General features: G+C 41.9%; 1 protein-coding gene across 2 annotated transcripts in view; it reads left to right on the top strand.

The window, feature by feature from the left end:
- The first annotated feature begins 244 nt into the window (after positions 1–244).
- The window catches only part of plekhh3 (pleckstrin homology, MyTH4 and FERM domain containing H3), a 31726-nt gene continuing 16783 nt past the window's right edge, over positions 245–15187 (top strand). Inside the window, exons 1-3 of one of the 2 annotated variants that reach the window (XM_046034011.1) lie at positions 245–475; positions 5780–5835; positions 14062–14156. In XM_046034011.1, the coding sequence (XP_045889967.1) occupies positions 14090–14156 (67 nt within the window). In that variant the 5' untranslated portion in view covers positions 245–475; positions 5780–5835; positions 14062–14089. Of the gene's footprint in view, positions 872–5779; positions 5836–14061; positions 14157–15187 lie in introns of both variants that reach the window. The other variant, XM_046034003.1, reaches the window with a different exon arrangement.

The following is a 15187-nucleotide window of genomic DNA, read 5'->3' as shown; positions in this document are numbered from 1 at the left end:
GCTAATCAAGATTTACATGTTGTCAGTTCACAAAATGCCGGGATATCAAGGTGTTTTGGATGATTTAATTGCTATCATCTACCACAGGATATGTTTTGTCACTGTGGAGGGACATGCGTTGTGGGCGTACTATTCCAGGGAGTGTCTGTGTTCAGCCAATCAAACCTTTGACGTGAGGTTGGTGGGCGTGATCGCTCCTCCCACACTATCAAGTCCTGACTGCAGCACGCTTTTGTTCAAACTTAGAAGTCAGACAAGTGTGCTCCTATCCAGAGGTGCGCTTTTATTAAAAGAGTTTATAATACACTGACAACGACAGGGTCGCTCTTGTCAAGCGCACTCAACTTGATCTATTTTTAACCTACAGTGCCCGTTTTGGAAACTAAGTTTGTTTTTGTTGTACTTTGGTCGTGAGAAGTTGTGCAAACAGGGATAGCAAGGTGTCGTGAGCGAAGCAACGGGAGTCCTGAAAGAGGCGAGGATTTTCCTTGAACCAGTTCTCTGTCGGTATTGTTGACTGCTGTCATGTCCACTTAGTAGACATTTTACATGTACTTTTGACAGAAAGGATAGAGTGAGCTTATGCTAACCTTCATCCTCTTCGCTGGATATCTATGGAGAGGGTGTCCTGTATGCTATCACGCAGCTCTTGGAGCTACTTGCGCCCGAGACAACACCGTGAGTGTTGAATTCATCGACCTGGATAGCAGAAGACGACACACTTAACCTCATTTGAATGCCTTTGCAAGGGGTTTGCTGGTTTCTGTGCTGCAGGCAGGGCTTCAGTTTACTCGGACGGGACTATGGGGAGAAAGAGGAGGAAGAGTCTTTTGAATTACGCAACAAGGAGGACTTGACTCCCAATGGACGGGTAAAAACTCTCCACCTGCACTAGACAAGAACAACTCCTGTGCATGAAGACTTTATAGCGCAATTTCATTGAATATATATATATATATATATATATATATATAAAATTGCGGAAATTCCAAATGTGTGTATACACACATTTGGAATTTCCGGTAGTGACTGTAAAAACTGTCCTGTAAGTCTTGCACAGTAGGCTATAATTTTCATAAAACAGGGTCAACTTCAGGAGCATAATTTCAGTTTAGTGAAAAGACATATGGTTACAGTCCTTAATATTAAATCTGATCAAAAATGCAACCTGTGTTCATAAGATTGCTCATATTTTGAAGTTGTAAACTACAGTGTTCACATGTTGGCTGTTAACTTTGCTGTCTGTAGGAATCATCAACTTGTTAAATGCAACAGATGCAGGATACAGTTTGTGCTGCTGCTGCTGCTGCTGCTGCGGCTGGCCAGTTTGACGTTCAGGTTTGCATGGTCTTGGAGGCTTAGGCAACATTGAGCAATCCCACACACACAGACTCTGATGCAAGCTGTAAAACCCAGTGTGTTGAACTGATCTTGTGTGTTTGGCCTCCGCCTGTTCAATTGCAAATAAGACTGTGGCCTTGTCTTCTCTGTAATGTTAGTCATCTGATCAGGCACAGAGAGTTCAGCATTGTCCACCCACTTGTGAGGGGGCATTGTTGCCTTGAATTGAGGTAGGCTCTATCTGCATGACCCAACATACAGCTCTTTATATACAGTCTTAGAAAAATCTGCCCTTACATAATAGTGCAAGCTTAATTTCCGTTGGGCTATTTGGTATCATAGGCCAAGGAGACATGGCTTATAACAGCATGGCCTTGTACCTACTGGAGCCACTGCTTGCATATCTGTTTATTGGCTCTTTTGTGTGCTTGCAACCAACCAGTGCGACACCACAGCGATTTGCATGAAAACGTTGGACACAGATAAGTTTTACACAGTTATTGCCTCAACAGAAGTCTAACAGTACCAGCAGCCGCTAGATAAGAGCAACATCTGTTGCTCAGGGGTATCCAGAGAGGTGTTTGTGTGTAACACTTCTTCTTGGCAAACATCCCTGTCTTGGTCATAATGTACCATCTGCCTGGCCACTGCTGGTAGAAGGAACCCAGCTGTGCTCCATATTCACAATCGAGTCAAAGTTCATAGTAACCTGTCCCAGTGGAGATATAGAGATCCCCTTTTCCTGGATTTTTCCCCTCTTTAAAATGCAAACATAGCTCCATCTGCGGAATTGTGTTCCGGTGACTGGGTTTAGTTTAAAGTTGTTAATAAATGTTGTTGTAATGTGGCTCTATGAGATGATGACCTTGACTGAGAGATTGCACTCTGCCCTATCTTTAGTCTCTCTTAAAGATAAGCCAAATAGGATCATGCTGCATTTTAACTGCTACTCCTGAGGTCAGTTCAAGTTTGTGAAACTGATGTCATTTTTACACAAGAAAAATTCCTAAAACAAAGCTGCCTCCACCATTTTTTGTTATAAGCTTATGTATGGCAGTGCAAAACGGAATAATGTGGAGCTCATAATGCTTCTCTGTGTTGAGAGCTGCTCTTTCCTGTAAGTGGAGTTATATTACTGATTAGACTCTTGATTCTATTGATTTCTTGCTCGTAAATATTCATAAATGTGAATTGACTTGTCCTGAGCTATAAAAATGATAGTGTGCCTGTATTAATCTGAGTAATATATTTTCCTCTGAGGAATGTTCTGTCTTAATCTACAGTGTGGTTTGGCTGGTTTATCAGATTACTCCTTAATGGGGGGGAACCACTTTTATTGGCTGATGTAATTGACAGTGTTTAACCTTGTAACCAAAGGCAGTAAACTGATCTTTTGGACTAAAGAAGCCTTTTTCTTTATAATAAATCTACACAGGTGTTCTGACGTTACTGATAATTGATCCCTGATGCTTGCACGTAATCAATCCACTTCCACAAATCCTGTTTGAATCTTAATCTGTGTCACTGGTTTATGATGGGCATTGTAACTTTGTGTCAATAGTTCATGCTAGCCAATAATTAAGACCACAGCTGAACCACTCTAAGCCAATATCATCAGCTGACCCACTCTTAGCCAATGCAGTTCGTTATGCTCCCCAGAGCCCCTCCCCACAGAATATACAGATCCAACTGGTATTGTTTGGCTTTCTATAGTTTCAATAGAGGGGGTGGGGTTTAGGTTTGAAGATGATCTACACTGATTCCCAGGGAAAGCCCCTCAGGGCTAAGTTCTACTCTGAGAGCTCCATTTCATCCAGAGCTGGACAAGCCACATTTTCAAACAGCAGGTCAGACCTCCCTGGGCGTAGGTGTGTGTCTCTTCTGGACTTTGTAATGCTGAAATACTCCATTTAGTAGGCCTCTGTCCAGCTCCTGCCAGGGATGACCACAGTAACCAACATGTCTGGTGGAGTCTCCCTCGTTGGAGACATCCAAAACCTTCACCCCAATCTCCTGCGTTGTTTGCCAAAATGCTGCCAGAGGATGCAGCAATGTGTAGCATCCACAGCACCAAAAGCAAAAGGCGACACACTATTCCTTGCCAGAACTCTTCTCACTGAGGTTGGAATCATGAGTCAGTGCTGACGTTTGTGTAGGCTTGGCCCTTAAGAGCACAGGGCCATGTCAGAACCCTTTCCCTGCATGTTTACAGTACTCATTCAAAGAAACTGCTCTCAAACAGCTGCCCAAACAGTCAGACTGAGCTGAATGCCTCCACTGTTGGGACAGCAAGGCACTATTTTTAGGACAGGACATCCGTCATTCTCTCTTCTTTCCATGTTTCCACTGAAACTGTATTCAGTTTTATGTAACGTGAAGTGATGTTTACCAATAAACTACCACCACAGTGTGTATAGGCCTGCACAGTTGTAAGTGTGGGCTGGAGTACCGCAGTGCATCCTGTTACTTGGAACAAATGGGCACAGTCTGGCTATGGAACGAGCGGGTCCCATTAACCGTCACTACTGCCCTCTGTCTTCAGAGATGTCACGGTACGCTGGTTTATATTTGGTTTCCGTTGCGTCTCTGCCTCACCACCTCCAGGCCACACATCTGGTCTTCAGGCCAACACTGTCTGAGCCCAAGCATTTCCTCCTGGTTACTCAGCCTCCCAGGAGAGCTGAAAGGAGAGAGACAGAGAGTAGACCGGGGAAGCGAGAGCGGAAGTCAGGCACGGAACGAACACATCACGGCATCTTTCCCTCTTTCCCTCCATGCTCTGCTCTAGTTTGAAGTGATTCATCCCCTGCCTGTCCAAAGGGAGAGCTTTTGCCAGGGCTCTGCATCGCACGCTATCCTTGTTCTTCATCCCACAGCCCATTAACTTTATTGGAAAGCTATTTTTCTGTAAATTGTCACATTTTGTGGAGAATTACTCAACATATTGTAACTTGATCTACGTGACCCATTAGTTTATTGATCCTCTGATTAGTTTATATCATGGAATTACAGGTTTGCAGTCACTGATCTGATTTGTATTGATTTGTCGTTGTCAGTCTTGGCTGTCTGTCTGAATTTTCTTCTCCAGGGCTGTTGCCTTGGTTAAATCATTTATAGTTAACAGACAGGGGTAGGGAATTACCGTACACACTCTCTTACATTCACAAGTCGCTTTCTGACGTTGTTTAGTTATTCTTGCCTGTCTGGTTTGACATTTACAGTACCTCTCCCTGAGTTAAACATTAATCAAATCTCATTATCCAAACCATCATCTTTTCCGCATTTGCTTCAGAGTCCATCTGCCTTATAAATATAACACAGACTCCATACTAGCCTATAAATTTGCAGTTCATGTTTTCTTTGTTATTTTTGAGCCATCCAAAAAACCTTTTTTTGAAGGGCAAGGGCTATACTTAGGCCAGTTTAAAGTATGGTGTGTGAACTGTGAGGGCCCCATAGCTGACCTGGATAGTGTTTCAGGTAGGCCAACACACCCGACCTGGGTCGGGGCAGCCACAGAAGCTTGCTCAAGGCTGCGGCTCACAGAGACAACAAGTCAGGCCACGGGGACACACAGTGCTACCCTGCACACCAGGGAATTAGTCCAAATTGCACACAGGCAATGATGTCTGATGGGGTTTTCCAAGGTCAGGTTGAGAATCTAGGGGCCTGAGCACTGTAAAAGGAAACATCCTCTCCCATCTTCTGCTTAACAGCGACCTGGAATGAAAAGTTACTTGTTCCACCCATGAAATTTGATTTTAGTGTCTGCCAGGGGCAGACCCATTTGTAGTCAGTAGAAGCACTAACCCCAGTTTCCATACAAAACTGATGTCCAAGAAACAGTGAATGTGATTTGATATCAGTAGCTGGCTCAGCAGTCAAGATAAGTTCTCTAAGATTTAGCTAGTAATTTGTGTTAGATTTGTGGCTTTGTTCATCAGATTTATTATTTATCACCCCAGAGGTCTCTTTCTCACTTGATTCCCTCAAGCTAACAGCGTTTTACCACCAACTTGTGACACTATAAACATGTGGATAGAAAGGATGAAGGAAACTGTATCTATTATACAAGACCAGGGTTATTTTTAGACACATGACTGATTTGAATAAAAGCATTTTGGGGTTTGCTGGCTGGGGTGCATGCAGCTATTGCACAAAAGATTCCTCTGTTCCCCACTCTTATATTAAATGAGGCTGTTTTGCATGCCATATTTCTCTCTACCAACTCACCCCTTGCAAGTGAAAGCCAAGCATTACAGGAACAGAGCAGCTATGTGCTGAGACTGCCAGGAATGGTAGCAAGTTTTACTGTAACATGGCCACTGAAGGCAAACTATTGAGGGATCACTGCAACCTGTGGATTAGTTCTAAGGACAAACTACTGTTTGTGTTGTATTATCATCTATTTACCCTATTCTCTCTCTTCTGTTGACAGAGTCCGGGTGAGGTGACTGTTTCTCAACCTACTCGCACAGCCAATGGAGCAAATGGGTAAGGAGAGAGAGAAGCACATTTTTTTAAAATCTAGATTTTAGGAAGTAAAAGTTCCTTATTTTACTCATATACTTCCTCTGAATGCTGGAGATTTATGTGTTTATTCTCAGGCAGGCACATGTGTAAGTACATGACAGTCACTTGATTTTTCACTTCATCTGCATTGTATGTTAACTCATGGGGCTCTCCTCACATGCCTAGCACGTCTCGGATCCACACACATGATCACATGTGTATGCATATAAGGGTACAGATTGTACACACCAGTCTGTGGTACAGACTCACATGTGTATTGACGATGAGATTGATGATCTGACATTTCAAACCTACAGTGGTACCTTGTTTGCTTATGGATAATACCGCTGTCAGTTTTCACTCGTTAACCTCTTGAGTGAGATGAGTTTTGCTATTCAAAGTTTGGCTTGCCTGAATTGGCCAGTAATATGTCAATCTTCATCCTAGATGATTGGGACCAATCACACTTGCAATGTAAGGGTAACTCTATGAAATTACATTGCTAATTTGAAGGCTGTATACTCAAACTGCCGGTTACAAGGAGCCACTATGCATCCTACAAATAATGAAATTCAAATGGTCATGTGGTTGACAAGTGAATGCTAGTGCCAATGAAAAGAAGTGATTCATGGAGAGCTTGATACAGACTATTAGTGCAAGACTGTGATCTCAGACAGTGATGTAGCCAGGCTCTGCTCCACTCTGTCTCTGGCATCATGCCCTTATCATCCCCTCACCCCTCTTCCCTCATCCACAGTCTCTACTGTACATCTGCCGACTCACAGGCCATGAGTCACAAAGCTTGGCTTGTAGGACTATCATGCACCACACATGACTAGGTCAGGGTCTGTAACAACTCTCAACAAGAATAGATCTGCCTCAGGAAGTTGGTAGGGGAGTTGAAGCTGAGACGTTTTGCTACGTTCATACAGGACATACTGTCTCCTGAGGCTTGAGGGAAAGAAGGAAGGAAGGAAGGGAAGACGTGAAGAGGGAGGCAGGCTAATTGGACTGGGTGACTCAGGCCTACCTCAGCAGCACTCCCAGAAGAGGTGTGGCTCTGATATGTGTGTGCATGTGAATGTGTCATTTCTACAGAATAGTCAAGGTGGCCTCAGGCCACTTGGTATAATTAACTGCTGATTTGTAAGGGAGTGTGTTAAAAGTCTGACTGTAATCATCACACAGAGTGCATAGATTAGAGAGTTTAATGCTTGTTCACTACCTAGCCAGTGACTGGACACGCCCAGTTGTGTAGACGGAAAGTCAAGCCAGGCTCTGATAAGTTAGGGCATTGTGATGTAGCAACTGGTGCCTTATCCATTTATCTTCAGGTTCATGTAACAGGCAGGGCATCTCTGGTTTACTCTGTACTTTTAGTGAGCCATTGAATTGAACTGTCCTGAATGACACATTCATTTCAACAATTAGTTTGAATAATAGCCCAGATGTGATGGTGGTGAATTGGGGGGATTTATGTTTGGCTCACTAGACTGAGGTTAATATGGTAATGCTCAGATCATTTGTCATGCTGTAGCCCTGATGTTTGGTAGAGAGGGAAACATGCCCACCTCTGTCTAAATAGAGTCTGATGTGGGCCATTTCAGGGGTCTTCCAGAATTCCTGGTTATAATAGAGTATGACGAATGTATTTTGTGTATATAGTAAGCAAACATTGCATGTGAATATACATGCAATATACTAAAATACCATGATTTGTGTGTATTATGTAGTTTGTGTCATCTATAATGATTTAGATTACACAAGCAGCAGGGCACATGCACAGCAAAATTTGTAGTAGTATTTTTTTCTCATGTTGTTGCATAAGAATTACACATAGACACAATGTGATCTTGCTATCACTTAAGAAATATGTGAGTAAGCTAGAATATTTTTCACTGTGTACAGAAATGAGGTTTTTAAACTATTCATTTACAAGATAGACTTTTATAACTTTGATAACTGACTGTTTATATTGCATTAGTTTCAAGAGACTGGACATCACTGTCATATGTAACCTGACATGGCATGCATGGTTTGTCACATTCCAGAAACTTACTCCTGAATTTGTATTCAATTGTATATCAAAAATACTCCAACACAATGGATTGTTATTTTTTAACTCAGGTCAGAAAAGAGAAAACTGCTCTTTAAGTTGACTGATGTGTAACTGCTGAGACTGACCTGGAGAGGCTGGGAACAATGTTTTCAAATGATATTAGTTTGACCTATGTCAGGAGTCCAGTAAAAGATTTGTTATGTGTTTGCACTGACCTCCCTCAGACGCAGGCAGCTTACTGAAGGTGTGGGTGATGGACATATCTCTGCAGGCAGACAGCAGGAGGTCTCCACTGTCTGCCTCTCAGTCAGCACATAGTGCCAAGTAGCTTGCCCCCTACTGCCGTGCTCACACTCAAATCTGTCTTACATCATCACTATTTTTTTATCCCAACTATCCTGACTCTCAAGTTCCTCCTCATAGTTGAGGCAGAGCAGAGTACAAATAGTACCAGAAGGAAAGTGAACACTTTTTCACCATTTGTTCCATCTGCTTTTTCATTAGCCCCACTTCTTTGTCAACTTTTGACAGTCACAAACTAGACACTGTTTGCTGTGGCTGCCAAGCTGTAATGGCTGAAAGAGACCAATATTTCAGAATGTTTTTGTGTGTGTGTGTGTGTGTGTGTGTGTGTGTGTGTGTGTTCCTGGGTCCCACGATAATGAGTGTCTGTTGGCCTCCAACCATCACAAACTGGCCAACAAATTTGTAAGTACACCATCAGTGACTTTATTTACACTAAGAAGTCACTAACTCTTGATCATACAATTTCTTGCTGATCAATACTCTCTCCTTCAGTCATAAACTCAGATTTCCTGTCACACGTCCCCCGCCCTTCCAAAAACATGACTTTTTTTCCTCTCCCCTCTGCCTAGTCCAGAGTTTCTTGGCAGTGGTCTTGAGTAAACAGCGTATTTTTAGCTGGGGTCATATAGGCTCAGTCTTAATCACCACATTCCCATTTTCCCACCAGCCCAGCTTCAGCCAGAAGCCCTTGCAGCCAGCCCATGCACTGTGGGGGAGGGAAGAGAGAGAGAAATGGATTTCTACAAAGAAAAAATGATTACAGTTTTTAGTGCTGCAGTATGATCCCACTGTATTTTAATGAAGGTCGTCTCAGTGTTATTTATCATCTCTGCTTGTCTGAATGTCTGATAAACTGTGTAACTTGATGTATGGCGGTCATTTGTGTACACAGTATATAAGCCTAGACATCAACAAAAATGCAGCTGGTTTGAAGTCATTTGTTTTAATGCCTTCTTGGACCCATCCAGGCAATTCATCCATCAACTAAATCTTTCTGTATTTCTGTGACACATCCACACAAGGGTGATTTTTGCAACTGTGCATGTTCTCGTGGTCACAAGGACCTGCTTTGTATGCTGGAACATGTCTCTACCGTATCCACTGCGGTCATCCAGGCCCAAGAGCAAGGACACTATTTTTCTAAATTTAATTAGCGTCTCGCCATTTTGATTAGAGCCTGAACTGAAATCAATTACTCATCGCTCCAGCACCTACCACACAAACTAATCAACTCATTGTGCTGCTTATACTTGGTGGATTTAAGTGTGTCACCATCATTGTCACCAAGAAAGGACAGCAGACAGTATGCTCATCAGTTATGATGACCTTATCTTGCCAGTAGAAAAACATATTAATAGTGATAAAGATGATAATTAGTTGCAGCTGAATTAATTGTTTTAGTTTTAATGTATATTTATTTAGATGTACCTGCCAGCTAGGCTTTGCAGCTATTCTGTCAAGAGTTAATATACACTATTATAGTTTATATAATAAAATTAGTTTTCACCAAGTGGGAGATATTATCACTGTCAGAAATCCCCAATATCTCCGACTCCAAGGCTGACCTGCACAGTCGACTTGATTTGTTGCACCTGTTTGGGCGGGACAATGTACATCTTTATCACTCTTTTAAGTATGTGGAATTTTGTGACCTCATGTAATTCCCAGTATATCTCCGCCCAACTAAACATGAACAGAGATTAGCCAAATTTAAGACACCTACACATGTGTTCATGCTCTTTCAATAATGCAGCAGTGTGTTTCACAGTGTCAAAATTATACTGTATTATGTTAATGTTATGTAAGCCAGTCACTTTTGGCATATCTTAGTTTGTAAGAAAAAGGTGACAAGATAAAAATGGATTTATCATCGGATTAGATTGTCTACACATGTGCCGTGCTTGATAATATCAATTGATTGGGCTTTGCGAAAATAGAAAGAAAGGAAGTCCTGTTTCCAGATTGATGAAGGGGAGAGTACAGCAATTCCTGAATGTACTGTATACAGTTGTTGGCCTGGTGTTATTGGATTGTTCTGGATACCCCAATGTGTCTTCTTTAAATATATTTGTTTTTTCCCCTCTTACATGTGAACTCTACATTGTTGTGTTGTTTAGGTATAAAAGAGATGTGGAATTGTTAGTGTAAAATTGAGAAATTAGGGCACGTACAAACTAGCAGTGGTGACAATTAGTGATGGATACATGAGTATTGAACAGCTCATCTCACGGTCAACCACATATCGCACAATATTTAAGGGCCTCATTGGCTTTACACTGTTCAGTCTCTCACTTCTGTACACAGGCTAGAGGACATTGACACTCAGGACTTCTCCCTCTCCTACTGTCCTTTGTGGGGCAGCTAGCAGTTTATTTGCTGAGCAGAGCTGACCTATGCGATCCTATGTTTTCCTTTCCACTTTCAGAAACAAAGAATTGTGAAGGTGTTTTGTTGTTTCCACATGCTGCATTATTTCCATTTGAAGCAAAAGTACTAACTTGTCAATGTTTCAAAAAGAAAAACTGTTGTACAGTGTAGAGAGAAAGAGAGCGAGAGAAAGAAGGAGACAGACTGTCTAGATGTGCACTCGCTCTCTTCTCCATGCTGTCTAATCCCCATGTAAAATTGTTTCCTGCACTCCACAGGAAGTTGCCCACTGAAGGCCCCACCGTCACGGCCTCTGCTGGGGCTTCTGGGAATGTGGGGGTGGTAGCATTTGGGGAAGGGGAGTGGATATGGGGGTTTTAGGCTGCTGGACAGCTGTGGAGACCCAAAGCCCCACATCAGCATTGCTCAAACCTTTCCCCCAAGCTGTAAAACCTGTAGTTTTCTTTGTCAGCCATCTTTTTATTTTGCTACACCATTGATTGGAGTATGACTGAGAAGAAAGTGTAAATTGAATCATGTCCTAATTGACAATATTCCATGTTCTTGGGGACTAGAGGACTGAAAAGAAATTGTTTTTCTGGACACTAAAACAAAGCATATCCAGGTGATTTTGACTTCAGACATGACTTAGACAACTGAGATGGCACTTCATAGACAAGTTGGTTTGTTATTATAACAAGAAACATTTTATGTTTTTATCATGAAAAAAGTCAAAGCCCTGAGGCATTACAATATTGCACTGTAATCGCATAGAAAGTTGCCTGTTTTACACAATTTTATTTTTGGTATCTAAGTATATGCATTGACAAAAATACTGCTGAGTAATACTAATATTGAAGAATGGTACCTGATTGAGTGTGTTTGTGTGCAGGAGATGCACATAATGTTTTTAACAAACATAATCACACATCATTTTATAATTTGTTTTCCATCCGGGTTGTTTCAAGCAGGCCCTTTCTTGTTAATGAAATACATGGTTTATGTCAGGAACTACAGTAAGCTTTGTACTATGTACATGTATGTGATTTATCTTATGCTATTGAGTTTTTAAAAACTTTATGTAATTTAACTTTATTGAGCGGTGAATGTTTTTTAGAGCACATACTATTGCAGCATATGGCTTTCAACATTTTGTCACAGATATTGTTAAATTCTTCAATAATAGACTGCAATGTCTTTAGACTGTGACTCTTAAGACACTTTAAATCAATATGTGAATGTATCTTATCATACTGACACAAGTTGAACTTATAAGGACAAAAGTTTCTAGCTAAAAAAAAATACTAGAACAGTTGTTGTCACAATGAGATACTAAGCAGAAACCGCTTAACACTGCCATGGTCACCAGCCAGGGAGATTTTGGACATAAGCCTGGGTTTTTGGACACATGGGTAAAACTGCCTCTGCTAAGGCAGTAATGAAATTGAAGGTCAGGCTAGGTTGTGATGTAAAAGTCAAAAGTGGGTTTGGAGCAGTGCTTCCTTTCAGTTCTTCCTCCACTATATGGCCTAAAAGAAGCACTGAAGGTGACTTTCAGGTTAAAGATGGGGGCGGACCAGTTTGGGGTAGACACTGTAGTAGCAGTAACTTTATGGAAAAATGCCCACAAAACCGCAGACATGAGAACCAAGTTTGATTGAAGTACAAGAATATTCTTCCTAGATGTACGACCACATAATGTACCACATAAACTCTTCAATAAACTAAAATTGGAAGTCACCGCTTCAGTTTCTATAAGACTACTGGTTCAAATCCTACAGCAGGTTACACCAGTTGTTTAGAAATTCAGAATTGGTTATAATATTAGTGTATACTAAATTGAGATTTAAAAACTAAGCGTAAGGATTGTTTTTATTGCTCTTGACATTTTGGATGAAAGCCCATCACAGATAATAGCACACAGTAATCCAAGGCATTGAACATAAACACCCCGGCCTGTGTACAGCAGGCTATATTCCCCAGTGGAGGCATAGTTTTTCTATAGATCTAATCCCTCTCTCGTTTGGGCTACATGTACACTTACTCTGCTTGTCTGCGTGCATGTCTGCATTTATGTGGCAGGGGTTATTAACAACCTCAAATAAATGAGACGTCATCACATTTCTTTGTTTATTTCAATGCCTATAAGTGGGGTCTGTGGGTGCTTGGACTGTCAGAGGTCCCCGAAGGCTGCTGCTGTAGCAGGCAAGCCGGATTAGTTATAAAGTCTGACTGAGTATAATGTGACAAGATCCTGACTCTGTACTTCTCACTTCTGCTTTCTGATGATGCCCTGAACCAGAAAAACTGGCCCTCAATATAGAGTTTCACTGTGTTAGAACATCAAACATCAAATTGGAGACTGATGCCAGTCAGTTATGATCTGCATCTGCAAATACATTTCATAAAAGTAGTGTATGCATTCAAGTGTAACAGGCACTGTTTGAGAGTAATGTCACAGAGGTCAATATGATTAACCATAATATGAACAGTATCAGGGTAGGGCACACAAAAAGAAAGGAAAAGGCTTCTGTAGCCATGTAACCAGACTCAAAGCAGATAAGGCTATATTCAGACTCATTGATTATTGCTGCCTTCCGTTAGGAGGAGCCCTCCGGAATGATCAAATCAATAAAGACATAAATCAGCTTGTGAAGGAGTAGTTAACTAGAGGCCAAATATCCCTTGGTGGGAGGGCTTGATTCATTTCCTGAACAATGAGGACAGGAATGAAGGAGGGGTTTGTCACTGCTTCACATGCTAGTTAGACCCAGGAAACGGAGAAAATAAATGAGTAATTAGATAAATAAATGTGAAGAGATAATGCTTCTAAACAATCTAATTGAGTGGAAATTGGCCTTGGCCTGAGATAACAAAGTCTGAAGTTTTCCACAACCTTGCCTGACCAGATGTTGAAGTGTCATTCTATGTGGAGGTAGCTGCAAACGTGATGAAGATGCATTAAAGAGGAAAAGAAAGAACAGCAGATTTACAGATGTTTTTGATGTTTCTGGTTTTAACTATCCAAGGCTGTGACCTCTTGAACTGTCTGCATTCATCTGATCGGTGTGAGCTAGCTGGCTGGGAGTCAGGCCGGCGTCGCTCTGTCACGTTTATTTTAAGTGGCTCGCTTGGCACGGCGGTAAAAGTGATAAAAGAGAGATGAGCCGTCCACAGTGGCTTGGTATGTATCAGTGTGTGTTTGTGTGGTTGCGTGCTGCTAGGGAGGGAAAGTGAGTGAATGCTAGAGGACAGATATTTGTGGCACTTCTTCCAGTCTCCGCCGTGTGACCCCCCCCACCTAAGAGTATCAGAGAGGCTTGTGGTTGGCACAGTGTCACATGGGGAGGGGGGTCCACAGCCGACTGTGTGTCTCTGGGCCAATTAGCTATCCAATGGGAGGGGGTAGTCAGGGGAAGACTTGAGTTGAGAGGGAAGCAGAGTTATTTACATTCTCTATCTGCTCCTCCCCACAGGCACACTGTCTCAGAGGTGTCTGACGAGATGAAGGACATGATAATTCAGAATAATAAGATGGGTTCGGAGGAAGAGCCTGAACTGCTGGTCAAAGGTGAGTCTGATTCACACAACAAAGACAGAACATAACACCACCAATACTGTGGTCCTCCTTCAACAGAACTTTGTACAGTTTTGGTGATCTGAACATACGGCTGAAACTATAGGTTGATTTAATCATTTATTCAATCAACATAAAACGATTACCATTTAATTATTGAAGCACTGATGCTAAACATTCATCGGTTCCAGCTTCTTAATTGCAAGTATCTGCTGTTTTTTTGTTTTGTATGAATTCAAATTTAATATATTTGTATTTTGGACTGTTGGTTGGACAAAACGTGTAATTTGGAAACATCTCAGGCTCGTGACATGTTACAGACCAAACATTCAATAGATTAATCAGAAAACTATCTTTAGATTAATTAATAATGAAATCAATCTTTAGTTGCAGCCATACTTTGTCCTCTAGTTAATAAAATATTATTGTTGTATTGTTAGGTTGGTGCTGGTTATCTCATTAAGTAGAGTACATATTTCATTGCCCTAATTGTCTCCTAAGAAGAACTGTTGTAGCTCCATGCTGCGCTGTCGTCCCTTAACCAGCCCCTCTCTGGCCACATGTGGCCCACAGCTGCTCCCACTCCCCCTCCCGATTCTGTGTGTTCATGTAAGGATAGCTACTGGCATCAGCAGTGCCGTCTTGGGTGTCTGATGCTTTTGAGGAATGATCTCATAAGATATTTCTGTGTGATTTTTCGCTTGTTTTTTCTTCTTGGCCTGCTACTGAAAGGGAGCAGTAAAATGCCAGCACTTGGATAAGTTACGTCTTGTTTGGAATGGCGGCAGTCAGGTTGCCTAATTCTGACAGCAGTTACTGTGCACCTTTGGCTAGTGCCCCTCCCTTACTGCTGTCCCCTCTCTGTCCTGGTCTCACTGTTGGAGGAGAAGAGTTTCCCTCCAGAGCAGAGGGCAGCTACTTTCCTCGGGCCATTGATTGTACTGTCACTCGGGGTTTTCCTTTAACCGACCCGACTATTACAGCCACCACAAGACCCCTCTGAATACTCTCAAGTGTTGCAAACA

The sequence above is a fragment of the Micropterus dolomieu genome, linkage group LG02 (genome assembly GCF_021292245.1).
Source record: "Micropterus dolomieu isolate WLL.071019.BEF.003 ecotype Adirondacks linkage group LG02, ASM2129224v1, whole genome shotgun sequence".
NCBI lineage: Eukaryota > Metazoa > Chordata > Actinopteri > Centrarchiformes > Centrarchidae > Micropterus > Micropterus dolomieu.
The sequence above is the reverse complement of the archived record's forward strand: the minus strand, read 5'-3'. Positions and strand labels throughout refer to the sequence as shown.